At 38.7% G+C, this 26,891-nt stretch overlaps 1 protein-coding gene across 14 annotated transcripts; it reads right to left on the bottom strand.

Annotated features, from left to right (window-relative positions):
- Window positions 1-1,047: 1,047 nt before the first annotated feature.
- Window positions 1,048-26,596, bottom strand: CCP110 (centriolar coiled-coil protein 110). 14 transcript variants are annotated; one of them, XM_045461685.1, is made up of 18 exons: window positions 26,370-26,595; window positions 26,166-26,252; window positions 24,635-24,780; window positions 23,097-23,435; window positions 22,237-22,392; window positions 19,252-19,380; window positions 14,724-16,368; window positions 12,308-12,438; window positions 11,667-11,838; window positions 10,766-10,905; window positions 10,399-10,515; window positions 9,932-10,033; window positions 9,627-9,743; window positions 7,467-7,540; window positions 6,660-6,722; window positions 5,918-5,977; window positions 5,339-5,424; window positions 1,048-2,994 (listed from the first exon to the last, which is right to left on the bottom strand). In XM_045461685.1, exons 5-18 carry the CDS (start codon window positions 22,375-22,377, stop codon window positions 2,942-2,944), a joined length of 3,030 nt encoding a protein of 1,009 aa, XP_045317641.1. In that variant the 5' UTR covers window positions 22,378-22,392; window positions 23,097-23,435; window positions 24,635-24,780; window positions 26,166-26,252; window positions 26,370-26,595; the 3' UTR covers window positions 1,048-2,941. The 14 variants fall into 14 exon arrangements, with proteins under 14 accessions (XP_045317641.1, XP_045317638.1, XP_045317642.1 ...); XM_045461682.1 differs by lacking the exon at window positions 23,097-23,435; XM_045461686.1 differs by lacking the exons at window positions 23,097-23,435; window positions 26,166-26,252 and having other exon boundaries at window positions 12,308-12,435; window positions 26,370-26,596.
- Between the last annotated feature and the right edge of the window lie 295 nt (window positions 26,597-26,891).

Consider the following 26,891-nt stretch of genomic DNA (forward strand, 5'->3'; position numbering starts at 1 on the left):
GCGCGCTTCCGGAGCGGGCTGTTAGCACCCACGGGGGCCAAGAAGCAAACCACCTCAATAAATTGAAGAACTGGGAGTCACAGGGAAACTGGGCCAATAAAGGAAGACAAGTGAAAAGGTAGTATTTTATTGTCCAGGATAATTTTGGTTAGACACGATTTTTGCCCTCAGAGCTGATGGAGAATGGGACTCCACTACCCCATAGTCCAGTTGGTTCGCTGTATTCAGCAACGCCCCAGGTTTGTTTCTAGGTTGGGTTTAAATGTTTACGTAAATTCTAGTTAACAGACAGCGTGATATTAGTTTCAGGTGTACAGTGCAGTGATTCTCCCTTATTTTTAATGATTTTTATGACATTTACCTACGCCCGCTCCGGTTCCTCAGAGATAAAGCAATCCACCTCCCATTTGCTTGCGTGTAACTGTTACTTTTCATTGGGGTGATTGTTCATGGGCCGGTGGCCCCTGACAAAAAAGATCTTCCTCTCCCAAACGGGTCCTTGTTTTCAGCTCAGAATGAGTAAGGATTCCCAGTCATACCCTCACGTCCACCTCTCCCCGCACACGAAATGAACCAGAGTTCAAGGGTGGCCACAGGGAAAGGGAGGGGCTCTTTCCACCCTGCCTTGCGGACTGGGCGGTGCAGCCTCTCCTCTGTGGGAGTAAAAACGAGGAGCACGCGCTGCGCTCAGCTGGGACGAGGGCGCAGGAACAAGAGCCGGATCTCGAAGCTGTGCACCTGAGCGGCTTTGATGGGAGCGGCAAGCTGAGCACCCCTCCCCTTTGGCCCCACGCAGGCGGCCAGCTCCTAAAAAGCGAAGCCCTTTAGCGCCCCGGTGACCTTTTCACCGCCTGCAAAGTACAGTTTGTGCAAAACTCGGATGCTGGACGAAGCAGTGGTATAGGTTACACCCTAAATGGTGGGATATACCTTTCGTGGGGCTTTTAATGATTAAAAAAAAGATCATGTTACGGATTGTTTTGGCCAGATACTTTTCAGCATCCATCAACGGTCCTTCCATTGGTAAATAAAGAAGATCAAACTACATTTCTTTTAAGATGAAAAGTTTATTTTGCCTTCTGCCTAGAAGCAAAACTAGTGAAAATTAAAGTATAAAAATAAATACAATTTACATTAATGGGCATTCCACTCAAAGTAAAAGTAACAAAAATAATGTATATAAATTAAAAATCCATCAAAAGCACAAAACGATGTCTGGCACTTTTATGAGGAAAAGCTGTGAACATTAAAATATGTGTAAAACACACAGGCTTTTATCTTTAAAAAAAACAACACTCAAGTTTGTCAACCTTAATCTAAAGCTAGTTTTAACTTTCTCCAAAACTATTTTTTTTTTAGCTAATTTGCATTAGTGCACACAAAATTTGGAAGTATCTGTCTTTCTGGAAAGACCCACAATGATATGAGTAAGCTGTATCCTGAGTTTTCAGAATGATAAAGCACAATTTATCATATTAAGATATTTTGCTATACTTTATAAAGAATATATCAGTAACTCAGACATTTTTGACCGCCTTCTGATTTCCTGGCTCACTCACTCAACAAATGATACATCTCAATAAAGAAAATCAAGTTTACACCCTGGGTAGATTATTACGGTCTACAGCTGGATGTAATAGCTAACTTTTAAATAGGGCCGAAAACTGGAGAAAACAATCTTTATCTCCACCTTCTTCAAAGGATATTAAGAATATATACAGTCTGCATTTTCAAAATACCAGTATCATTTTAAAATTCAAGTTAGAAAGAGTAAATGTACACAGTCCCGATTTTATGTGAGAAGCACAAAGCCCTTTTTGGAAATGGTATGATAAATTAACAGTGGCATTCACTTTCATAAAATCATGTTCCCTTGGTAACATTTTTTGGTTTATATTTTAAATGAATATGTCAGTGATGAAAACCTTAAACGACAGTGCCTCCTCAGTAATGCGTAACTTCAGCTTGACAATATTCCTGTTCCATCTGCAAATCTGAACTTGTTGTTATATAGCCCTTTAGTCTCTCCTAAATCAAGCAAGCTACAAAGAGCAGACCATGAAGAAAGACAAGACGCAGACCACCAAGAAAACAGAAGCGCATGCAGCGTTACTCTATTTTACAGAAATGGATGCACTGATTCACTCCTAGGTGCTACTACATTCCAGAAGATTGTGCTATCTCCCCTAATTTTTTACCCTCCATAGAAAGATTTTATGATTTAGGAGAAGTGTTTCCAAGAGTACTGGGGTAACATACATTAAACCTAGCATATCTGCACAAGACAACTAGCTGTTAAGAGGAATGTACTTTTGATCAAAGCAGTGGCCCCCAACCACTTCTACGGTAAAGTTGGGGTGGACCACAATCAGCAGGCGAGTGTTTTCTCCTATGTGGTTATCCCATAAATCCAAGAATATGAAGACTGAGAGATTAATCAGTTTTTAAAGTTACATAACCCAGGAGAAAAACATCCTTCTGCAGTAATTTCCCCTCAAATACAACAGTATCTAACTTATCAAATTTAGCAATCAGTATGCAGAGATGAATGAAATTTATATTTGAGAACTTAATTTGTAATTTATCACACCTTTTTGACATTTTATAGAAATAAATCCAAATGCCCTTTAAGTTTACAAAAACGTTCTCTGCAGACATCTGGCTACAGAAAACAAACTTAGGTTTGTACAGGTTTAAGCAAAGAGATGGTCAATTGCTAAATACTAATGTGCCTTCACCCAAGCCTAACATTGAGAGGAAAATGACGGTGTAGGGAAGGAATTAACCAGACTGATCAAGTTGCCCAGATAATTGCTCAGCCCTTTGATGTCACTTTGCCTGTGTAAACAGTCCAGGCTTAAATAAAAAGTCCTGGGCAGGGAAAACCGTATGCATGAAACCTCCCATCCACCCCTTGGTTATCCTAACGAATGTTGTCTTCTTAAATTGTCGCAACATTTGGCCGCTTTCTTTGGGTTTTTCCTGCATATGCTCCTAAAAATAGAGCAAAACTAATATTATTTCTCAATGTCAGTTTTTTTATAATACCGTTTAATGAGTGTTTACTATATAATGCCAAGCACTGAGCTAGGCAATGTACATTATTATATTTAATCCTTACATAACATAATCCCAAGGTAGAAACTTACTACTATTTTAAGAATAATACAGCCGAGACATGGGAGAGGAAGTCACTTGCCTAAGTAACAGATACTCTGAGAACCCAGTTACCCCTGATTTGCTGTTTGACCCAATAACCACTGTGCCATACTGCTTCCGACTCTGCTTTAATTAGTGGTTTCTGAATTTCACTATAAACTCCTGAGTCAAGCACCAGACATCAAATGAGCCAAACAGGTCTTAAAACATACGATCAGTGATTGCAACTGAGTTTGTAAGAACTATAAACTTTAAGTGCTCTGCAGCAAGCTGTAAGCCCTTGGCATTCTACTCCAATCTTACAGTATGAAAGTCTGTCATCACAAAAAAAAACTAGCTTTCTATCAATTGCTTAATAAACATTCATTCTCCATGCGGATCAAACTAAAGCATAAGTTTCAAGTTTGTTTGTAACACAATCCAAGCCACTAAGAATCTAAGCAGGAAAGAAAAATCTTTTCAACTGCAACTATGGGTCCCTGGGTTGAGATTCATACTTAGAATCTTAATCAGTCATACCGTAATTTTTCAATTTACATACAATGATAAAATCGTTAGTCTTTTTCAATTGTCTAGGCACTCAGGTATAAATAAATCTTTAGAAAAATAGGAAAGAAATTTTGTACTTGTTTGGATACATAGTAATTGTACATGTTCATTTAAGAGTTAAGTTCATTTGTATTTATAATTATGTTGCAATGCAATTAAACCACAATAGTTCTAAACATTGAACTTGAGGACATGACTAACTGCACTACTCCGTTCCTAATGTGATTTCCTATTCACCCTTCATACTGTTGAGTATTACTTGGCTCTTTTCTTACAAATTCACAAGGGACAAACAGTGGAGATGAAATGCATGAGACAAGAACATGGAGAGTAGTCACTGTGGCAATAAATAATATCACGCAAAACAGTACTAACTCCTCAATCAACTGCCAGCTGGCCAGAATTTATCACAATATGTGACTCTAATATGGGAAAAAATTGAAAATGTCTTGAAATCCCACATAACTTCACAAGCCGCAGATCTGGTGTTTGCTTGAAGTTCTCCTAGTTACCTTTCAAACCAGGTGATTCTGACCACCTCTGGAGGAAGCAGAATCCTCAACTACATAACCCCCTTTAAAACACCTCCATTGACTGTCACTCACAGTGGCTTCCAAAAGATGACCTTTTACATTATCCTCTACAAGTGCAACATTATAAATTAAATTCACTACATACATGCAAAAAGTCAGCAATCATTTCAAAGCTATGTTCAGTATCTTGTTCCCTCTTTGAACTTATGCGAACAAATGGCAATAACAAAAAAAACTTATGTTGTTCATTCCCTCCTAATTTGGAGGAAATCAGTTAGTAATAAAAGCTCTAAATATGCCTAATTGTATATTAATGGGAAGATTAGAATTGATTAAATAACTCATTGCCTAGTAATTAATTGTATATTAATGGGAAGATTAAAATGATTAACTCATTGCCTAGTGATTAATTTTTGGTTTCTTTTAAATGTTTAGAAAGAAGTGTAGTTAAAGCAAAGCATCTTGAAAGTATGTTTAATGGATCACATAATTTTTGGTGAGCTTATCAAAGTATCTTAACAAAGACACCTACCAAATATTAAAACATTAGCTTAAAAGTTTGGCATGAGTTTCATATTAAATTTGTCTTCTTGCCACCATAAACAGAATTTAAAATCCACAAAATAACAGAAACAAAACTTACCCCCTCCCGCCTGGCATATTCACATGTGATCTTGTGGCCAGAGGGAGAAATTTTTCATCACTTTATGTGCAGATACAAATATTCCTGGGTGATACACTTCCCCAAAGCTCAACAAACATGCACAGATTTAGGCATCAGATTATTATACTTTACTCATTTATAAAAAGGTTTTCTCAATTAGGCACATACAATTCTACAGATTTTTCAGATTAAAAAAATGTATAGCATTTCCACGGGATTATTACAGAAGCCAAGATTGGACACACAGTTTTACCAAGGTCTCCTGACCGCCACAAAATACTAACACGGTGGTCATTAGCAGGAATGACTGTGAATATGCCCAAATTATGGTGGCAAGGAAAGACAAGACATTGCACTCGTATGGCCTGCATCGTGGGGCAGCTCGTGCACGTCCTTCTATTGAATGGGCTTGAAGAACTCATTTGCTACACACCTGAAACAGGCGCTCTGTTAGGCACTCTGCTCTGTGAAGACTTCTGTCTATTTTGCACAACCCCCTTCACTGATGTCTTAGGGGTTCTAATTGAATATAAAAGAATTAATAAGTCACTTGCATCAAGATCTAAATGTTCAACATTCAAAGAAAGCAACCATACTGCAACAGTTCAAAGTGCAAATATGCTTGGAAAGAACTTAAGTCTCACGAATACGCACAGCAAGGAAGCTACGCTTTCCTTCATCGGGAGACTAGAACCAAGGCTTATACTTTGTTGGAAGGATCACTTTGGTGATGCTGAACTTACTATATGAATGCTTACAATACTTAATGAGCAAAATGGTATGAAATGAAAAGTAAAAGCATGCCAACATAAGATGGTAATTAAGATATAATACACAACAGTACACCAAAGGATTATCTTGGAGCACAAAACTTAAAAGATCTTCGCAATGCTATAAAACAAATCACACTTGTAAAATAGATATCCTTTATGTAAAGATACTAAATTATTTTTCCTTCTCAAAGCTCATCTTGCTTTAGATGTTTTTAAATACCCAGGGGTGGCATTCTTACCCTTGTCTACTAAGTAGCCTATGAACTGGTGCATTCTGTCCTTGGTTTGGCTGAAGGACTCTGTTAACAAAGTAAGTAAAAAATTAATTCAGAAGAGACTGACATAAATTCAGTTATCCACCCCCCCCATTTTTTAAATAGGTGAAAGATGATTAACAGTGAGGTGACACTGGTCATCTATGCAGATATACCAATGTAATACCACGGAGCAAATCACAATGACTGAAGCATATTAATAGGGTACTTATATTTTTTTCACCAAGAGCCCAAATCTTAGGTTTTTGTCTGGATGTCTCAAGTGTTTAATTCTTGTGTGTTAGATAGTTTATTTATACGCTTCACAAAAACCAACTTTTCCTTTCAAACATCCAAGGGAAGTAACATCACTCTTGTAAAAGTAGAAAACAGGTCTGAAATATTAAGCTAGATTTCTAAGGTTTTTAAATAATTATCCTAAATAAGTCCTAGACTGTGAGCTGAACTCAGGACATCGGGGGCTCAAATTTCTACCCAAGACAGCATGTCCTATAGAAAGGTCCTGAGACATGTGGTCTGTCATATAGCCAGCTACATGACCTAGGGTTAATATGGATCTTGGCCATTCTTCAGTCCTCCAATCAGCTGTGAGTGTTCTGCTGATGTCAAGTTAGAAATAACAAAGAGCAAGCTTGGCATTTACAAAGAAAATCTTTTTTTTAAATAAATAAATAGCTTCTCACGGAGATGAAGTAATTTTTCTCACCTTGTTTCAGAAAGATTTTGTTTAACCAGAAATTTCTTATTTGGCATTCCCATTTCAGCAGCTCTAACACAACATAAAAATAAGGACACACAATGTATTTAGAAAGGGAGAGAAAACCCTTACAGATGTGATACACGATGACAGAAACAAATCATTTGCAAGTTTTGTACTACTCAGCTGTACTAAGCACACCAGAGACTACTTTCCAGAAAGAAACAGCTTGCAACGATAGTCACTTTGCATTAGGTTTCCCTCCCGTGAAGTCTTTCGCATATTAGAAAAAGACTACAGGGTTGCCTGGGTGGCTCAGTCAGTTGAGCATCCGACTTGGGCTCAGGTCACGATCTCACAATTTGTGAGTTCAAGACCCGCATCAGGCTCACTGCTGTCAGCATGGAGCCTGCTTGGGATCCTGCTTCAGATCCTCTGTCCCCCTCTCTCTCTGCCCCTCCTCTGCTGGCACTATCTCAAAAATAAATATTAAAAAAAAAAAAAAAGAATATATCCAAAAGAAGTAAAATTGACAGTGAATATAAAGATTAACTATTTTTAAGGCTGAATGGCTATCGATTACACAAGTTGAACACTGTCAAATTTAGTAGTTTATATGTTTTACCTAAAGATTAAATCAGATTTTATCACCTGAGTAATAAAACTATTTATATAAAAAGAGATTTCTGAGCTCAGCTGTCAAAACGTGAACTGTTCTTTTTTCTAATTTGAATACACAAAGAGACCAATAGATGACTAAAATTAATTGGTTTGGCAATAACTGGATTAATGTGATGTGACAGGAAGTACACTTACTTCATGTACTTCTTCCTATCGAGAGACTTCTGTGTTGCAGCTGACAGGGCCACTCGTGGGCTTTTCATTCTGTCCTTTAAAATACAAAACAAAAAGCTTTAATGGTACCAGTAATACCACTAAAATAATATAGGATGATCTCAAACTGCACAGAAAATCTTCTCTTACTAGCATTCTGAATTTTAGTCTGTCTTTAGAACTGAAACAGTCCAATTTGTTAATAATTACAATGATTTTTCCCAATGAAGTAATAAACTTGGCTTTTCTTTTGGCTACCACATGAAGACCAATGACTCAAACCACATTCCTCCAACACCCTGATATATTTCAAATAACTCTGGTTTCCAAAAAAGGCAAAATCTACATGATAGTTTCAAGGAAATTCAATGCGGAGCCAGTGATAGTTTTTTATAAGCCATCCAAACAACAGTCAAAGCTTCAACTCCAAAATCCAATCACAAAACAATATGCAATTCTTTTTAATTTTTTTTTTTTCTCAACGTTTTTATTTATTTTTGGGACAGAGAGAGACAGAGCATGAACGGGGGAGGGGCAGAGAGAGAGGGAGACACAGAATCGGAAACAGGCTCCAGGCTCTGAGCCATCAGCCCAGAGCCCGACGCGGGGCTCGAACCCACGGACCGCGAGATTGTGACCTGGCTGAAGTCGGACGCTTAACCGACTGCGCCACCCAGGTGCCCCTGTGCAATTCTTTTAAATCTGTCATCAGAGTTGCATGTTGCTGGTAATCCTGGGGATTGTCTGTGCTTAAGAATTGCAGGGAAGCTGCTGAAGTCAAAATAGGGAATGAGGGGCACCTGGGTGGCTCAGTCGGTTAGGTTAAGTGTCAGACTCTGGATTTCGGCTCAGGTCACGATACCATGGTTCGTGGAATTGAGGCCTGCGTAGGGCTCTGCACTGACAGCCCAGAGCCTGCTTGGGATTCTCTCTCTCTCCTTCTGTCTCTGCCCCTCCCCACTCTCTTTCTCTCAAAATAAACTTAAAAAAAAAATAAAAAAAAAAAGAGAGAGAATGAGATTTAGTATCAATTACCCCAAACCCAGAAGAACCTCATTGTGAAATAAGAAATATATTGGTCTCTGCCCCTAGTTCCTGCTAATATTTGATCTTTGACACCTGTTCCTAACACAGAGCTCCCAAAACCCTTGCAAATCTGAGAGTGAAAGAGTAGAAACATTTTTTTTTAAATAAGTTTACTTATTTATTTTGGGAGAGAAAGAGGAGAAAGAAAGAGTCCCAAGGAGGCTACACTCTGTCAGTGCAGAGCCCAACGCAGGGCTCAATCCCATGAACCTTGAGATCAAGGCCAGAGCTGAAATCAACAGTCAGTCAGTCAGTTAACTGACTGAGCCACCCAGGTGCCCTGGTAGAAGCATCTTTTGTTCTAATATTTGGTTTTTTACCTCAGTTCCTGACACACAGCTCCAATCCCTTGTCATTTTCTGGGTGACAGGAGCATCTTTTGTTCTAATCGAACAACTTTTTGGGGGGCCCCCAGGTGCAGACTATTCATCAGAAAGACCAAGCCTGAGTAGAAGCTTGGAACATTCAGCCTTAGCTTCTTATCTTGCAGAGACAAGAGAAGGGCTGGAGATTGAGTTAATCATTGATCATGCCTGTATGAGAAAGCCTCCATAAAAACACCTAAAATATGGAGTTCAGAGAGCTTCCAGGCAGTGAACACATCCATGTGCCAGGAAGATGTCCTCTATGCAGACAGAAGCTCATGCCCTCAAGACCCTTCCAATCCTTGCCCTATCTATCTCTTCATCTGGTGGTTCATCTATATCCTTAATTATGTCCTTTATTATATAATAAACCAGTAAATTCCCTGAGTATTGTAGGCCACTCTAGAAAATTATCAAACCCAAAGACAGGGTTGTGGGAACCCTGTTTTAAAGCTAGTCGGTCAGAAGTATAAGTGACAACCTGAGACTTTGGATGGGGGAATCTTAACTGCCTCCTTAACTTGTAGTATCTGACTCTTAACTCCAAGTAGAAAGAATCAGAATTGAGTTGTAGGACACCCTGCTGGAGTGGGGGAAAACCTCACACATTTGGTATCAGAAGTGTCTTGCGAGCATAGAAGAAATAGAGTTTTTCTTTTTCACTCATTCATTAAAAAATCAGATAACATACCATTTGCCTGAGCATTTTCTCTTTGCGAACTTCTCGGTCATGATGGAGAATAGACATTCTCTCAGCTGCATCCATTACAAAGAATATGTCATGAATACCATACAGGGCAGCTCGCAACTAGGTTCAAAAGAAGAAAATATTTGCCCATTTAAAAAGATGAGATTAGAATTTAGTAATATTCTATGCACTTTCTTTCACTTAGAGAAAAAGGTTAAAGTTTTAATGGAAACCTATTTTCAGTGGTGAAATGAAGGGAGAGATATAAATGTCCATTCCCTAAAAGCCTACAGGATGTGGGCATTTACCTGAGCTAACACTCTTTCCTGAAGAGAAGCATCTTGTGCTGAGACAACTCCTCTCTTTAATGGTGCCTCTGACTGAAAGCTTCTTATGAATTCCATAGTGTCCTGGAAGAAGAAATGCTCCTTCAAAAACCACTCTTCTAGAAAGATTGATGATCACTGGAATTTTCTTCTGATTTTTTCTCAGCCAATTCAAAATCAGTGAGAACATAAAACTATTACTTATCAGAAGGCAAACAGCACTCTCTAAAGCAAGACAAAAATACCCAAACTACTTCATTTAAATATTTAAAAAAATTATCAGACTGAGATTAATCACATTTCTGTAACTGCCTCTATTGCAGTGACTAAAAAAATGTTGGATCTGCCTAAGTTCTGAACGAATTGGTCAACTCCAGCTAGTGACTAGCTATCACTGAACTGGGAGACTGAGACAGAAGTGAAATACAAACAATGGACAAGCTTCTTACTTTTACGGTTTGGCGAAGTTGTTTTAGCTTATCTGTCTGCATAAGCCTACGAGTTAGAAATCCTTTTGCCACTGCAGTTACTTTGTTAAATTTTGTTTGTACTTCTGGACTGAAAACCTGGAAGAAATAAGACAGATACAATTATTTGAGGATCTGAGCATTATACTCAAGATGTTTTCCCAATCTATTACAATAAGCTAAATTCTTCTACATATGTGTGCTCTGTGTAGTTTCATCTCTGACAAAAGCTAAGCTATTTGATGTATGGCAAAAATATCTGTCCCCATTTGTACAACCTAAGATAATGTACCTCTTTAAAAAATATAGCTAGGCAGACGGATACACAAATATCATGAAGTATGCCCACCTGAGACCATTTAGTTTTGGCCCTTCCAAAAGCCCTTGTTACTGAGAGTTTGGTGAAGCCACTAGTTGATGATCCCCAGAGGTAGAAGGGTGCTTCATTTGCAGAACCAAAGCTATGCTGTAGGGCAGAGTTCGTGAAACCTGGAAAAATAAATATACATAGAGTATTATACTTGATATTATATAATCAGAATATGCAAAATGTCCAAATAAACACTTATGACTCACTAAGAAGAACAACCGCCTCTGAAACTAATCCATGTGCAGACTTAAAATATTTATGGACTTTAAGCTTATGCACCAGATGGAGCTTCTCAACACAAACAGCATCTCTGGATAATTGAAGATGTGAAGATATGCTCTTGCTGGGTCTGAAGAATTAGATGTAATTCAAGATCACTCAGGAGATTGCAAACTGTGTTTTCAGTTAAAGCACATCACCTGCTGCATGAATAAACAAAGCCTGGGCTCTGAGTCAAATTTCCTGGTATTTTCCTCACTGAGGTGGCTTTTCTCATGAACACCTGCTCACTAGTCTTTGATCTGCCATCATTTCATTTTTCACTAGTTACTGGTAAATAGAATTACTTGAAGAGCTACAGTTTGGGGGTACCTGGGTGCCTCAGTCAGTTAAGTGTCTGACTTTGGCTCAAGTCACGATTTCATGGTTCAGCAGTTTGAGCCCCACATCAGGCTCTCTGCTGTCAGCACAAAGCTGGCTTCAGCTACTCTGTCTCCTCTGTCTGCCCCTCCCCTGCTTGCATATGCATGCATTCTCTCTCTTGCAAAAATGAACATTAAAAAAAAAAAAAGAACAGAGCTATAGCCTTAAAGTGTGCCAAATAAAATACCTTGCTGTGGGATAACTTTCCCAAATGGAAGAGAATTCTAAAAACATTTACCAGAACTATTTGAATTTGAAGTATGGAGTGAGTCCACTTGAGACAGCATTGTTTCCAGCAAACCAGAGTCACTCACTTTTCTCCATTCTAAGTCCACTGCACTGTGAATGCCCAATTCAGAGGCTTCAGCTGCCTTCTTCTCTTTTAACATTTTCTCCTGTTCTTCTATTTCCTGTAGATTAACCATGTATTATAACCTGCTATGTCTTTTAATTATATCCCAAAATACCACCATTTTAGGCTTAGCTAAAAGTAATGGGGTATTATCAGCAAATGATTAATTTCAAGTTTTCCTACCTCAAGTGAAATCTTAAAACAAGTATTCTTCCCCTTCAATACACTCATGCAGAATGCATATTTCAGCATCTATGTATAAAATACCTTTGAAAAATATTAAACGTTTTGGGTCAAGGAATCAGAAGTCTCCTTTTGATAAATTATGCATTTATTTTTAGATAAGCTAAATATCAAACCTCACAATTCGGCAATATCCATGTATCAAAATCAATCACCCCCTTAGATTAAGATATACAGGGGAAAAAACTACAAGTATCCTATACATAACGTGTGACCAAAACTCACACATATCCTGGGCTAACTTCCACTTACCAGCTCCATGTCCTTACATTTTAATTCCTCACCTTTTGCAATCTTTCCTGTTCCCTTTCCTGCTCAGCTATGAGTAGTGATAACTGCTGGGCATGCTGTTCTTCTAGTCTCTTCCGCATTTCTTCAAAAGCTAACATCTTGCTTTTTAATATCTCCTCGCCTTCTGAAAAGAAACACATACCCTCAAATTTAGAAAATTTACTAATATCTGATACACAATTTAAATTATGCTTCTGACCAAAGAGCATTCCGACATCTGACATGACACAATCAAGGCACAGCCAGGTCCCCACTGTGAACCACATCCTCTGCCCCTCCCCTCACTGCATGCTACCAAATAAAGGCCTGTGTGTCACCACCATCCACGCTCAACAGATCGCATCACGATCTGAACTGATGGAGCCAAGACCATGTGTTCAGTCTGGATTCTCCTCACTCAAATTAACCTCAAGATGTGATTCTCATCTGTTTATTCTTCTGACTCTTGTTCTTTCCCAGGATCTCTGGCATCGTGGCTTGCAGTTTTGTTTTGGTTTGGTTTTTTAAATAAATGTTCCTTTGATAGTGCAAAGCTTCTCAGCTTCAGGTTCCAAAACACATCAGAAATTAAAATTACATATATCAGAATTACTAACTAAAAAATGTATTAAATCATTACAACTATACAACTTACTGAATAGAAAGGGGTAAGCCACTCTGAAATGTTGAAATACCAAGTATTACACAGACATAGCACATATTCATGGATCCATCACGATTCAACAAAATTCAAAGAATTATTCTTTCCGAATATACAGTCAATGATTTTCACTGAAGATAAGCATACTGTCTATCTTCTATGGTACCCCCATAATTTGTTCCTAAATACATTGTATTCATTTACAACAGTTTGCATTTGTTCATGTGCAATTTTTCATAGGCAAAAGGGACTAGAAAAGCAGGGCTAGAATTACAACTTTTAGCAAAAAAGGAAAAAGCTCCTTAGCCCAACCACACAACCAATAGTGAGAGATCATTCAGCTCTACCTTAAGAATTTCATAAATGAGCACTGTCCAGGGGCTCATCTGACAGCAAGCTGGCTACCTCCATGACTGGCCTCGCTCCTATTAAAGCACTGCCAGAACTGCCCCATGGTTGGCTTTGTGGGTGTCTGCTACTCATGGGGACAGCCTCCAGCCATGCTGTACTGTCCGTCTGGATTATCCAGGTTGGCTCCCCAGATATCGACTGATGTTTATTTATTAAAGTTCTTATAAAGTTACACAGGCCTTAAAACCCTATTTGTCCTATAAACCCTGTCATAGTGTGCAATTTTACAGAATGTGAAGGTTTTTTTAGGAAGATATTTATCACATTGGAACTGAAATGTTTATGTCCAAGAACTTCATTTACTTGACTCAGATCTTCCGTATCAGTAATGAAGAATGATGAACCATGACAACAAAATAAGGATTAATGAAGAAGGCATGTTTTAACAAGTTGCTGTTAATATAACACTAGATGAGAAAGAAATTTGAAATATTTTTTATCAATAAAGATGCCATTCTTGAAACGCTACTCACAGGGACTTGTGATTTTTCTCTAATAATTTGATGTTCAGATGTTCCCTGAAGGACCAATTACATGAGGAGCTCATTACAAATGAAAGGACTGATGAAAATATTAGAAACCACAGTCCAAAAGGAAAATATCATAGTAATACACTAGATTAAAACCATGAGTGATGTTTCATGCAAGAACTTTTTCTTCCAGTCATTAACAATACTCTCTGTGATACAAAGTGAACTGTGAAAGATTCACATTTTAAATAAGAAAATCCTTGAAGAGGGGTGCCTGCGTGGCTCAGTCCATTAAGCTTCTGACTCTTCATTTCAGCTCAGGTCATGGCCTCAGTCATGGGATCGAGCCCTGTGTCAGCCAGAGCTGGGTATGGAGGCTGCTTAAGATTCTCTCTCCCTCCTCTGACCCTCCCCTGCTTGTGTGCTTGCTTGCTCTCTCTCTCTCTCTCTCAAAAAAAGAAAATCCTTTAAGAAACCCTATCAAATGGCAATAAACTATAGCTAATGATATGTTCTATGACAAGAGAAATGAAATTAAATATCCTGATGAACAAATGAAGACAATTATTGTTTTTCAAAATGTCAATTAAAAGTATTAAGGGGCGCCTGGGTGGCGCAGTCAGTTAAGCGTCCAACTTCAGCCAGGTCACGATCTCGCGGTCCGTGAGTTCGAGCCCCGCGTCAGGCTCTGGGCTGATGGCTCAGAGCCTGGAGCCTGTTTCCGATTCTGTGTCTCCCTCTCTCTCTGCCCCTCCCCTGTTCATGCTCTGTCTCTCTCTGTCCCAAAAATAAACAAACATTGAAAAAAAAAAATTAAAAAAAAAAAAAAAGTATTAAAAACAGGGGCCATCTGCTGGGAGGGTATCAAACACTTCAGAGTTTCCTTACCTTTGGAACTACTTTCTAACATTTTATTCTTGTTGATGTAGACAGATCCCTTAGGGTATCTTTTTTCTGGCAAATGTTGCCTTTCCTGTTCAGTTATTCCGGTTGTTAAGACAAAAGGGCAGTTTTCTTTTTGCAAACTATCAATATCTAAATCAAGTCTCCGTTTAACTTTCTCAAAACTGTTATCCAAAAATTGTTCATTTCCACAGGACACTGTAGGGGTGTCCATCTGCTGTCTGGTATTCTGGTTTTGCATCAGTAAAGGAGATGGGTGTTTTACATCATAAGACTTATTCAGTTCCATCTGTAAATTGCAGGAGTTTTTCTCTAACACATTGGCTGACTTGAGTGCACTCATGGGTCCAAAGTTTTGACTCACTACACACTGACCGGTGGCATACGGCTCATGCGATCTTGGCATCGCAGTACACGTACTATCCATTTTGTGTGGCCCTCTCCCATCACATGTTAAGTGACCTTCCATGACATCAAGTCCATGAATAACCTTATTTTCTAGGTGATTTCCTGAAGACTGACATACCTGATTTGATTTACCTAAAACCACTTCCTGTATGGCTTCAGATGTATTTTTGGTGACATAAACCTTGCTTGAACAAACTCCTAAATCAACTGGTAACTTTGGCACAGTTTCAGGTATTTGTGTTTTTTCCTCAGTATCTTCAACAACTAAGTCTATCGTCTGTTCTTTTCCTTTAGGACTTAACTCACAGGCGTTTATTGGGTTATTTATAAGTATATGACATGCTGATGATGGTCTAGAATGCCTTCGATGCATTTTAGGACTCAGGCTTGGCTCTGGAGTAGGTAATTTGGCATATGAACCAGTAAGACTTTTGATAACATTATTTTCGGTAACAAAAGTGGGAATGACTTTAAAATCAGAATCAGGATCTAAAATAGTGTGATGGCCAGTTCGTACAGGTATGTCCACTTTAGAAAAGCTACCTAAAACTGATGTATTCATGCTGCTTGCTTGAGCGGAAGCACCTTGGAGAAGAACATTTGATTTATTAAGGCTTGGTTTGTCAGGAATAACTGAACCACAGTGTTTGCCAGTCAACTGTGCCTTTTCCTTTCCAAAGTCAGTCACTTTACCAGCATCATTCTCTTTATCTGAATGACTCTCGTTAACACTCCTCTTTGCACTACTTCTCAGACTGCGTCTAGACTGTTCTCTTTCTATATATTCCTTTGACTTTTTCATCAGGTTCTGAAGACTCATTATGTAGGGATCTGGAGTAACTTCCGAAAGTGATGGATCCGGTTCTTCATGTGTTGGCAAGAGACCATCAGACGTAAGAGTCTCCTGTGGGGTTGCTGAGGGGGTTTTTACAGAGGCTTCGTTTTCCGCAGGGCTAATATCTGAAATATCACACTGCTTCAGAGAATTAAATTCTTCTGAGTCCCTAGCTAAGTCTATCCCATTGAATTTAAATCGGTCCTCATTATTCAGTGGCAAAATTCCAGTTATCTTTTCAGACTTTCCTAAAGTAGAGTGTTCAGTAGGGCTTGGCAAGATATTTGGAAACATAGCAGGGACATTCAGGTTTCTCTCTTCTGAATTAGAGTAAACCGTTTCAGTCTCCCATGGATCAAAATCACCGGCATTAGGTGCTTTTCTAACCTGAAAAAGGAAATTTAAAAATTAATATTCCCTTATTACACAAAAAAAGCCTTTGATTTGTTTTCTAAAATAAAATTGAAATAGAAAATTCAGAGTTCTAATATTTGAAAACACAAACAAAAACTAAGATAACCTTTTTCTATTGTGTCCTATATCACAGGGAGCACAAATTACTATAAAAAATATCCATTGGTCATTCTGGCCTGTTTATTTAAAGATTAAAAGAAAAAAAAGGAGATTATCTAATCTGATACAATATGTATGTATGTGTATGGGTATACACGTATATTCATATATCCATGTGCAATTTAATCTTGGAATAGAAGGAGTCTCATTAACTTTCTTTTGGTTTACATGTTATTAATGTCACCAGTTGTTCCTCCTATGAAAGCTGTCATCGAAGCATACCAAGGTATGAGTTAAAATAGCAAATAAATTTCTTACATAGATGACTCCTTCTTTAACAAAGACTAACATATTTTGTAGTAACTAAAACTAAACATTGTAACTAAAATCCTTCTATATGATGAGGCAAATTTGTAGTAAATGAAAGCTCAGCCATGTAGCTTAAGTTACTTAGAAATAAAATTTTCAACTTAAAATCCAAAACATCAAAGCAAACTTCAATTTGATTAACCGATGGCCATTTTTAAACAGCAACCTGTTAATGAGTTTTGCAACAAGCAAAAGTAAAAAAAATTCTGAATTAAGGGGCACCTGGGTGGCTCAGTCAGTTAAGTGTCCAACTTGAGCTCAGGTCATGATCTTGCAGTTTGTGAGTTCAAGCCCCACATTGGGCTCTCTGGTGTCAGATGGGAGCCTTGCTTTGGATCCTCTACCTTCCCCTGCCCCTCCCCTGCTCACACGTACTCTCTCTCTCTCTCTCTCAAAAATAAATAAACATTTAAAATTTTTTTCCAGGGGCACCTGGGTGGCTCAGTTGGTTAAGTGTCTGACTTCAGCTCAGGTCATGATCTCATGGTTCGTGGGTTTGAGCCCCGGGTTGGGCTCTGTGCTGACAGAGCCTGCAGCCTGTTTCAGATTCTGTCTCTGGCTCTCGCTCCCCCTCCCCCACTTGTGCTCTGTCTCCAAAATAAATAAACATTAAAAAAAAAAAAAATCCAAATTAAGAGAACAATTGATAACACAAGAGATCCAACAGAAAAAATTAAAATTACACTTTCTATCTAAATCATTTGACTTTGCAAAAGAATAAAAAGTGAACTAGGGGGTGCCTGGGTGGCTTGTCAGTTGGATGCCCGACTCTGGATTTCAGCTCAGGTCATGATCTCACAATTTGTGAGTTTGAACCCTGCATCAGGTTCTGCACTGAAAGTGCAAAGCCTGCTTGGGATTCTCTATCTCTGTCCCTCTCTCTCTATCCCTTCCCCATGCACACAGCTCACCACCCCCCCCCCAAAATAAATAAATAAACGTTAAAAAAAAGAATAAAAAGTGAACTAGGATGGTTTTTAAAGATTATACAAGTATATGTTAAGCTGACAGAAATTATCATATTATCAATACAGACTCCAGAATCCTGAATATTAAAAGATTTTTAGGGGCACCTGGGTAGCTCAGTCGGTTAAGTGTCCGACTTCAGCTCAGGTCATGATCTCATGGTCTGTGAGTTCGAGCCCCGCATCAGGCTCTGTGCTGACACCTGAGAGCCTGGAGCCTGCTTCGGATTCTGTGTTTCCCTCTCTCTCTGACTCTCCCCCGTTTATGCTCTGTGTCTCTCTGTCTCAAAAATAAATAAACATTAAAAAAAAATTTTTTTTTTAAGATTTTTAGGTCGTTGTGTATGTGTTTTTTCCCTAGACCATATGGCACTCCTGTTTTACCTTACAAATCCCAAGACATATAATGGTTTCCAGGTACTATGCAATAAACAGTACAACAGAGTATACTTAGTCACAACCTCAGGATCAAAATAAAACAAAAGTGATACATACTCAGGAACATATTCATAGGTTCAAGTAAAATAAAACGTTTTCTTAAAATACCTCACGTTTCACATTTGTGTATACAGCAACTATGATTTTGTACACTACTAAAATGAGCCTTAAACTTAATATGGACAGTAATTATAATCTGCAAATTAAATTACTACCCACGGAGAAATGAAGGTAGCAGTTGGTGGGAAATAGTCTCAGGTTCATTATACATGTGTCATCTAGTATGAATTATACAGACTGCAAACCTTTAAGATTATGAAGAAAATTTTAAATGTAGCCTGCAGAACAGTGCTATGTATGATAGACATAATTTGTTCAACATAATTCATTTGGGTTTTTTTTAGTACGATCCAGACCTTAAATTGTTTATACAAATTTAAATTCAGCTAAATAAAAATAATTGCAAACGGCATGAATGTATTGTTTAAATGGTTTCTATTTGGATCTAAGATGAATGTAGACAATTCTACTTATCTAATCTAAATTGCATTTGTGTATTTAAGAGGGTAATTTTCACCAAAAAAAATTGGGGGCAGTTATTTACTTTAGCAGAGAATGAGAATAAGGTCATTGAGTCAATAGTCTGATTAGTTCAGAGGTAAACCACAATGGTCGATTCTATCATTTTGTCACTGAGAATTCCATGTTTTTAGAGTCATAAGACACAGACAATAAACAATTATATTCAGGGTAGGGCTCCATTGTCTAAGTACCCTCTGATTCAAGTACTAGGCATCACTAACAAGCAAGTGAGTGTTCTTTGGAGTAACTGAAATGGAATATTACAAACTACAAAGCTTCTCAAACATTATAGTAAAATATATTGGTAACTAACTAGTAAGTGCAAACATATTTCTGAAAAATTATCATCAGTGCTTACCTCATGATTTCTTAATTATAATTTTTAAAAGCCTACATTACACACCTGAACATTTTCAAGAATCTCCTGGACACGAGCCAGTAAATCTTTCTTCTTATTTACATGCTTTCTTGTTTCTACATCAAGGGCTTTCTGCTTTTCTTGTTGCATTTCCTTCCTTCTCTCAATGGTAAGCTGCAAAACATCATAAATGTATAATTATTTGTCATAAATATAAAAATATCATAAAATCAGAAAGCTTTGAATCAGAATGATTAAAACATGGAACAGATAAAACCACAGGGAAAGAGGGGCGCCTGGGTGGCGCAGTCGGTTAAGCGTCCGACTTCAGCCAGGTTGCGGTCCGTGAGTTCGAGCCCCGCGTCAGGCTATGGGCTGATGGCTCAGAGCCTGGAGCCTGTTTCTGATTCTGTGTCTCCCTCTCTCTCTGCCCCTCCCCCGTTCATGCTTTGTCTCTCTCTGTCCCAAAAATAAATAAACGTTGAAAAAAAAAAAAATTAAAAAAAGAAAAAAACCACAGGGAAAGATATCTGAGCAGTAGTGAGGGGTAATGAGGAGGACGGGGCATGGGAGATCTTTCTGTGGGCACAAGGATGTTCTGTGTAGGTGTGAGTTATACAGATGTACGCCATATATGAAAACTCATGGAACATTAGAACTTGAGATCTGTGCATTCTACTGCATGTAAATTATTCTCAACTGAATAAAAAGTTAAAAAGAAAGAAAAAAACCTGTTCACTTACCCAATGCTCTAAAATGAGAAATAAAATAAGCCCTTTTGGGGGCTCCTGGGTAACTCAGTTAAGGGTCTGACTCTTGATTTTGGCTCAGGTCATGATCTCACAATTCATGAGATCGAGCCCCACGTCGGGCTCTGTGATGACAGTGCAGAGCCTGCTTGGGATTCTCTCTCTCTCTCCTCTCTCTCACTCTCTCAAAATAAATAAATCAACTTAAAAAAAAAAAAAAAACCACAATAAGCAAATGGTATTTTTGAACTCTGACTGGACCCAGATTAGAAAAAAAAAATAGTATAACAGACATTTTGAACACAAATGGAGAAATCTAAATATGAACAGAATATTAGATGCTATTAAAATTATTACTAATCTTCTTAGGATGTGATGATGGTATTGGGGATTTTATGTAGGAGGATATCTTATTTTTAGAATATTTATACCAAAACATTTAAGAGAAAATTGTTATACAGCTTCAATTTTCAAATGGCTCCGCAAAAAAAAAAAAAAAAAAAAAAAAAAAAAAAAAAAGCATGTATGTGTATATACACATCTACATATATATAAAATCACAAACACCATAAAGCAAAGATGGCAAAAGTGTTAAAAATTATTAAATCTAGATGGTATACATGTGGGGAGTCACTGCACTACCCTTTCTATTTTTCTGTATGTTTGAAAATGTCATTACAAAAAGTTGGCAGAAAATACTGATCTTTTACCTCCTGTTATATAAAAAAAATTTTTTTCATGCAATTTCTTTCAATTATATTAATTTTCTGGTTTGAAATAAAGTCACACACATTTTAAACACATTCAGTCAGTATGAAAGAGTTTACAATGAAAAGTGTGTCTTCCTTCTCATCCTGTATTCCTTTATCATTCCTAAGAAAAAGAATCTTATATAAAAACCCAAATAGTTAACATATTTTGAGTACCTCCTATGATCCAAGTAGTGTTCTAAGCATTTTACATGTATTAGATCATTTAATTCTCCAAAGAGTCCTATTAAAGTAGACACTATTTGGGGCGCCTGGGTGGCGAAGTCGGTTAAGCGTCCGACTTCAGCCAGGTCACGATCTCGCGGTCCGTGAGTTCCAGCCCCGCGTCGGGCTCTGGGCTGATGGCTCGGAGCCTGGAGCCTGTTTTCGATTCTGTGTCTCCCTCTCTCTCTGCCCCTCCCCCGTTCATGCTCTGTCTCTCTCTGTCCCAAAAATAAATAAACGTTGAAAAAAAAAATTTTTTTAAAGTAGACACTATTTTTATTCTCATTTCAAAAATAAAGAAAATGCGGGTGGCCTGAGTGGTTCAGTCAGTTAAGAATCTGACTCTTGATTTAGGCTCAGGTCATGATCTCATGGTTTGTGAGTTCAAGTCCTACGTGGGGCTCCGCACTAACATTGCAGAGCATGCTTGGGATTATCCCTCTCTTCTGCTCTCTCTGCCCTCCCATGCTCATGCTCTCTCTTTCAAAATAACTAAATAAACAGGGAAGGGGAGGGCAGAGAGGGAGGGAGAGAGGGAGGGAGAGAGGGGGAGAGAGACAGAGAGAAAGAGAGCAAGGGAGCGAGAGAAAGAGAGAGAGGGAGAAAGAAAGAAAAAAGAAGTACAAGAAAAGAAAATGGACCTGCAAGTTCACACAGCAGGTAGGTGGCAGAGCAGGGATTTAAACCAAGGACAGCAGGCTCCAGAGCCAGGCTTGTAAGCACTATTTTACCCTGCTCCAGAGAGCACGATGTGTGCAGTGATTTACAATAGACTGTGGAGATCCTTCCATGCCTGCACATGTAGGTCTATTGTATTCATTTCAATGGCATGTATGAGATTTCTATAAAATGGACCACAGTCTTTAAACTAGTCCACTACTGGACATTTACGTTGTTTGTTAATCTTTTGATATTTCAAACAATGCTACCATAACCTGTACGTATTTCTTCGGACACAAAGAGCAGTATAAGTGTAAGATATTCCCAAAAATGGAATTGCTAAATCAAAGGTTACATATACTTTCAAATTCTGATAAACACTACCAAAATGATCTCCAAAAAATAAAATCAGCTGATTCTCTCAGAAAAAATGTAGGATAAGTGCTTTTTCCCCACAACCTAAGGAACGGTAGGTCTTAGCAGATTTTTGCCAATCTAGTAGAGGAAAAAGCGCTAACTCTTTTATATTTAATTATGAATACGAAGCATTTTTTCAATGTTTATAACCCTTTCTTTGCTTTTCTGTAAACTTACCTTAGTGACTCAGTATAGAAAAAAAGATTATTTAAAAATCATAGAATGTTTACCAGTGGAGAAAGCACTGCCACTCCATGGAAGCGGATAAGTGAGATGTTTTCAGATGGGACAGGTAGAAAGCTCTCCGTGGACAGTGATGCCTGCTGGACTCTAGCAAGACTATTCTCACAGAACTTCTCATACTCCTCCATCTTCCCACAATTACACTGTCAGAGAGAAAAATGTCACTTGCAATGTGCTGAGAAAAACAGATCTTCATGATTTGGCAAATTTTATAGAGCACTTAAATATTTCTAGCATTTACAATTCCTAGAACTGGCCCCCAGAATTTTTTTTTTCACTGATGAACAGCGAATTCTTAAGTAGAGGTAAGCACCTCAAGATCCTACCCAGTGAAGCCTTGCTTCCTATATTAAATATTCCCAAACATATGTATATAAATCAATCTTTAAATATGATTTGTTTAGGGGCGCCTGGGTGGCGCAGTCGGTTGAGCGTCCGACTTCAGCCAGGTCACGATCTCGCGGTCCGTGAGTTCGAGCCCCGCGTCGGGCTCTGGGCTGATGGCTCAGAGCCTGGAGCCTGTTTCCAATTCTGTGTCTCCCTCTCTCTCTGCCCCTCCCCCGTTCATGCTCTGTCTCTCTCTGTACCAAAAATAAATAAAAACGTTGAAAAAATTAAAAAAAAAAAAATATGATTTGTTTAGAAAAGTACTAAGAACTCACCAGGGAAAAATTCTTAAAGGAACAAAAGTTCTACACCACTTTACTCACTTCAGATTATAAACTAGAATATTGTATTTTCCTTAGCAGGACTTACCTACACAAGAAAAACTAAATCATACAAAGGCAAAAATGCCAAAAGAAAAAAAAAAGACAAAAAGGCTATTTACATAAAAGAGGATATTTACCTTTTAAAATTCTTCTGTTATCATGAAGTTCAAAGTCTATTAGTACTTTCACATCTTGAAAATATATCTGGTCTCCACAGTCACCAGACAAATCAGTCACAGGTGGAAACCAGAGTATCTACTGGCTCTCTTAATAATACTATCTTATTGTTGAAAATTCTAAGCACCACCAAACTACTTAAAACAATCAGCTCAGTAATTTCACAACTTCTGGAAAAGTGTGATGATGGCTATGAAAATGCAAGGTAAACAGGAAGGATTAGCCACCACGTTCATTCATTTAGCTAATGTTAAATATTTGATTGCCTGTTTCCATAGCTTTATGTCTGGCATCGTTTCCTTTAAGTAAGAGAAAATGAAAAGAGACACATCAGACTCATAACCAGCAAGGGTATGAACTGTGAAAACAGAAAAATACAATAATGTTCCCTTAGGTGTTCATTTTAAAACAATTAACCAAAAAAGGCGGGGGGTGGAAAATTTAATTGACGATATGGGATACGCAGCAATGAAATAAGATAGAATAAGATACTGTCTTAAGCATTAAGGTACTTAAAAATGTAGTACACTAAAATGTCAGGGACACATTATAGCATAATTAGAAATGAAGAAAAAGCATATTATGATTTGATTATGAAAAATAAGATATATTGCTAATTTTGACCAGCTGGTAGTCTTCTTATTAATAAAACTTCTTCCTACCATCCCATCAATTCTAATTATTTCTATATTCAACTTATGAAAAGTGTGAGTTTAATTTCAAAGAAAATTATACTGGAGTGTGAATGAGATTATTTTTCAAGCTTTTATTCATAAAACAAGCAAAAGTAAAAAAAAAAACAAAACAAACAACAACAACAAAAAAACCACAACACCTTTCTGCATGACATACCAAGGCCTCATTTTTTAGTCTGGATTTCAACCCCCATTATGTTATCTTAACAACCAAAATATGCAGAAGCTAAAATGTAAGAGAAATTCAAACAACTCCATTTCTACTAAAATACTTAAAAATATTTTTTAACACAACCCACGCATTCAGCATTATAGGGCATGTAAATAGATGACTATACAATTATAAGAAATATTTACTTTCTATGTATACACAAGCAAGTATGAAATTCTATTTTAAAGTTCTGGGAAATGTAAAGAATGAATAAAATGTTTTTGTGGCAAGTTTTATTTTTCTTTCAACAACCTCATACAGATATGCCAATTGCTTTGGAAAGTTAAATTCAAATCTCTTAAACAGCACACGTTTGTCATGCATATTGCAGATGTACCGTGTTAGATTTTTTATTACAGCATAACTAGGGCATATGATAGGGCTTTTAATACCCAAATACAAGTGCTAAATATGGTTGATTATGGAAATTACCAAATGATCCTAGAGCATGAAAGAATTTTTCCTATCCTTCAGCCTCAATGTGAATTTCCCTGACCTCAAAGAGGCCATCCCTGTTTATCCCATCTAAATTAATCCTGCGTTTACTGACTATCACACTACCCTGCTATTTCCCAATTTTCATAGCACTTACCACTATCTGAAATTATCTTGTTTATCTCCTTGGGTTTTGTCTGTCTTCCTCCACCAAAATGTAAGCTCCATAAGCACAGGTACCTTTTCAGTCTTGCTCACCACTGAATCCCCATTACATAGAACAGTGTCAGCACACAGTAGGCACTTGATAAAAGTAATGAATAAATGAATTAGGGTAATTGGTTCAAACAATAATGCAAACCAGGAGAGAAGAAAAAAAGGAGAGAGTGAACTAGATAAAAAAGAAGCTAGCGAGGAAGAATGGAATTTAAAGACTAGTAGTTTCATGGATGATCCTATTCTCCAAAGAAACTGGTACCTCTCAACTGCAAAGGCAATCATTTCAAAAATGAGCATTGTATCCTATATGATTAGCAAGAAGGCACTTCATTTCTCACACAATTACCTGTCAGCAAAGTTTTTTTTTTGAACAGAGCCTTGACTACAATGCCACTCCAACCACAAATCTAACGACCCACAGTTTACCAGCAGGCATTACCAGTCCACTTGAATTAACAATTTTCAGCTGCATCAAGTTCAGACATGCCTTGTCTTCTCCATTTATACCATGACCCTTCTCCAAATGAGTCTCTTTGCAAATCCCGTAGACGGATGCTCCTTACCAGTGTTCTACCAGAAATGTCACTAAAGGGGATAGTGCAAGTAACAGAACAGATCTTGCTGTGTTTTCGGATGCTAGCTGCTCGTATACCCCCTAGTCCTCCCAAAGACAAACTTTTTGTATAGGCAATAAAGAGGAAAGTTTCTTATTCAGGGACATATTAGCTGTGTGTTCTTGGCAATTTACTTACCATCTCTATGCCTCAATTTCCTCATCTGTAACGCAGGGATAATCAGAGTATCTGTCTCAATAATTCAGTGAACTAAAACGTGTGTGGCAATTAGCATAATGCAGGACACGCTGAAAGGACCAGTATAGGTGACTGCTTTTATTATTAAGAGGATGATGATTATTATGATTTTTGTCACTAGGTTATGAATATCGGGAGGGTAGCGACGGTGCTTTGTTCCTCGTAGGATTCATATGTAACTTTAAAACACAGAAAGGGGGACAACACCGTCCTCATTTCGTTGTTTCCAGACCCCTGTCCATCAAATCAATCTCTAGCCTGTCACTTGCCTAAACTGGGGGTAGGGAACCGGGATTATAACCCTGCAGAATAGGAATCACCTAGCAGTATCAGAGGCAATCAAGAGAATTTGCTTTATTAGCCTCAAGCTTATTCCCCGGGGTCGCAAAGGCAGAGTAAACAGCACTCCTAGGGCCTTTGGTTGTGGTAACCGGCTTTCAGAATGTCCAGTGCACACCCTGAGGACGCTCCCTCGCCAGTATCTTGGGAGAAGAAAAACGGTCCAGTTTTATCAACGTGAGGCGATTACGGCTCTGTCCCGAGTTTGTTTGCTAGGGACCCTCTGCCTTGACCCCAAGGCCCCACGCCCACCTCCCCCAGCTCCTTTGATGGGGCTCCATCCCGAGGGCCCAGGCAGCACCAGCATCCGAGCATCACCTCCGCGCCGCGTGTCGCTGGTCCCCGGGCACCTGTCTCCTCACACTCGGCGCTTTTCTAGAGACTCGAAGCTCAGGGGTCCACCACCTGCATGAGGGTTCGGCACAGAGTTCACCCTCAGCTCTCAGGGCGCCAATTCCGCCTCCCCCGGTGACCTAAAAGCCGGGACCCGCTGAGGATCTAGTTCCCTCCTTAAGCACACACCTGATCTCCCACGGCCTCGTCAGCTTTTTTTTTCCCCCTCGCCACGGGCCTTGTCAGGAAGCAAACGGCTCAATTGGTACTGACAGGGCGCAGCTCAGTCCGCCGCCGCCTTCTCCTTCTCCTCCCCGCCATATTACTGGTCTCAGGCGGCAACGCGGGATCCTGGCAACCGCCACTGCCGCCGCCACCGCCCGGACTCCACCTCTTTGGGCCGGCACTTCCGGGGGCTGCTTCCGGGCCGTTGGAACGGTTGGGCCTGCAAAAAACTACAATCCCCAAGGTGCATTGCGCTCCGCGGTACGCGCCCTGTCCTAGTGATGGAAGGCGTAGTACTTGCGGGCGGCGCAGTGCACGCTGGGAAACGTAGTCTTCACTGCAAGCTAGGGCCTGTAAAATTTTAATGTATTACTGTAAGAACGCCCCTCAGGTCTGAACCCCCTGAAGTGTTCCTTGTAATTGCTACTTTTTACTTATCTGTAAAGAGATAACCTCTTTATTTGTGGTCGTTGGAAAACATACAAC

The sequence above is a fragment of the Leopardus geoffroyi genome, chromosome E3 (genome assembly GCF_018350155.1).
Source record: "Leopardus geoffroyi isolate Oge1 chromosome E3, O.geoffroyi_Oge1_pat1.0, whole genome shotgun sequence".
Taxonomy (NCBI): Eukaryota; Metazoa; Chordata; class Mammalia; order Carnivora; family Felidae; genus Leopardus; species Leopardus geoffroyi.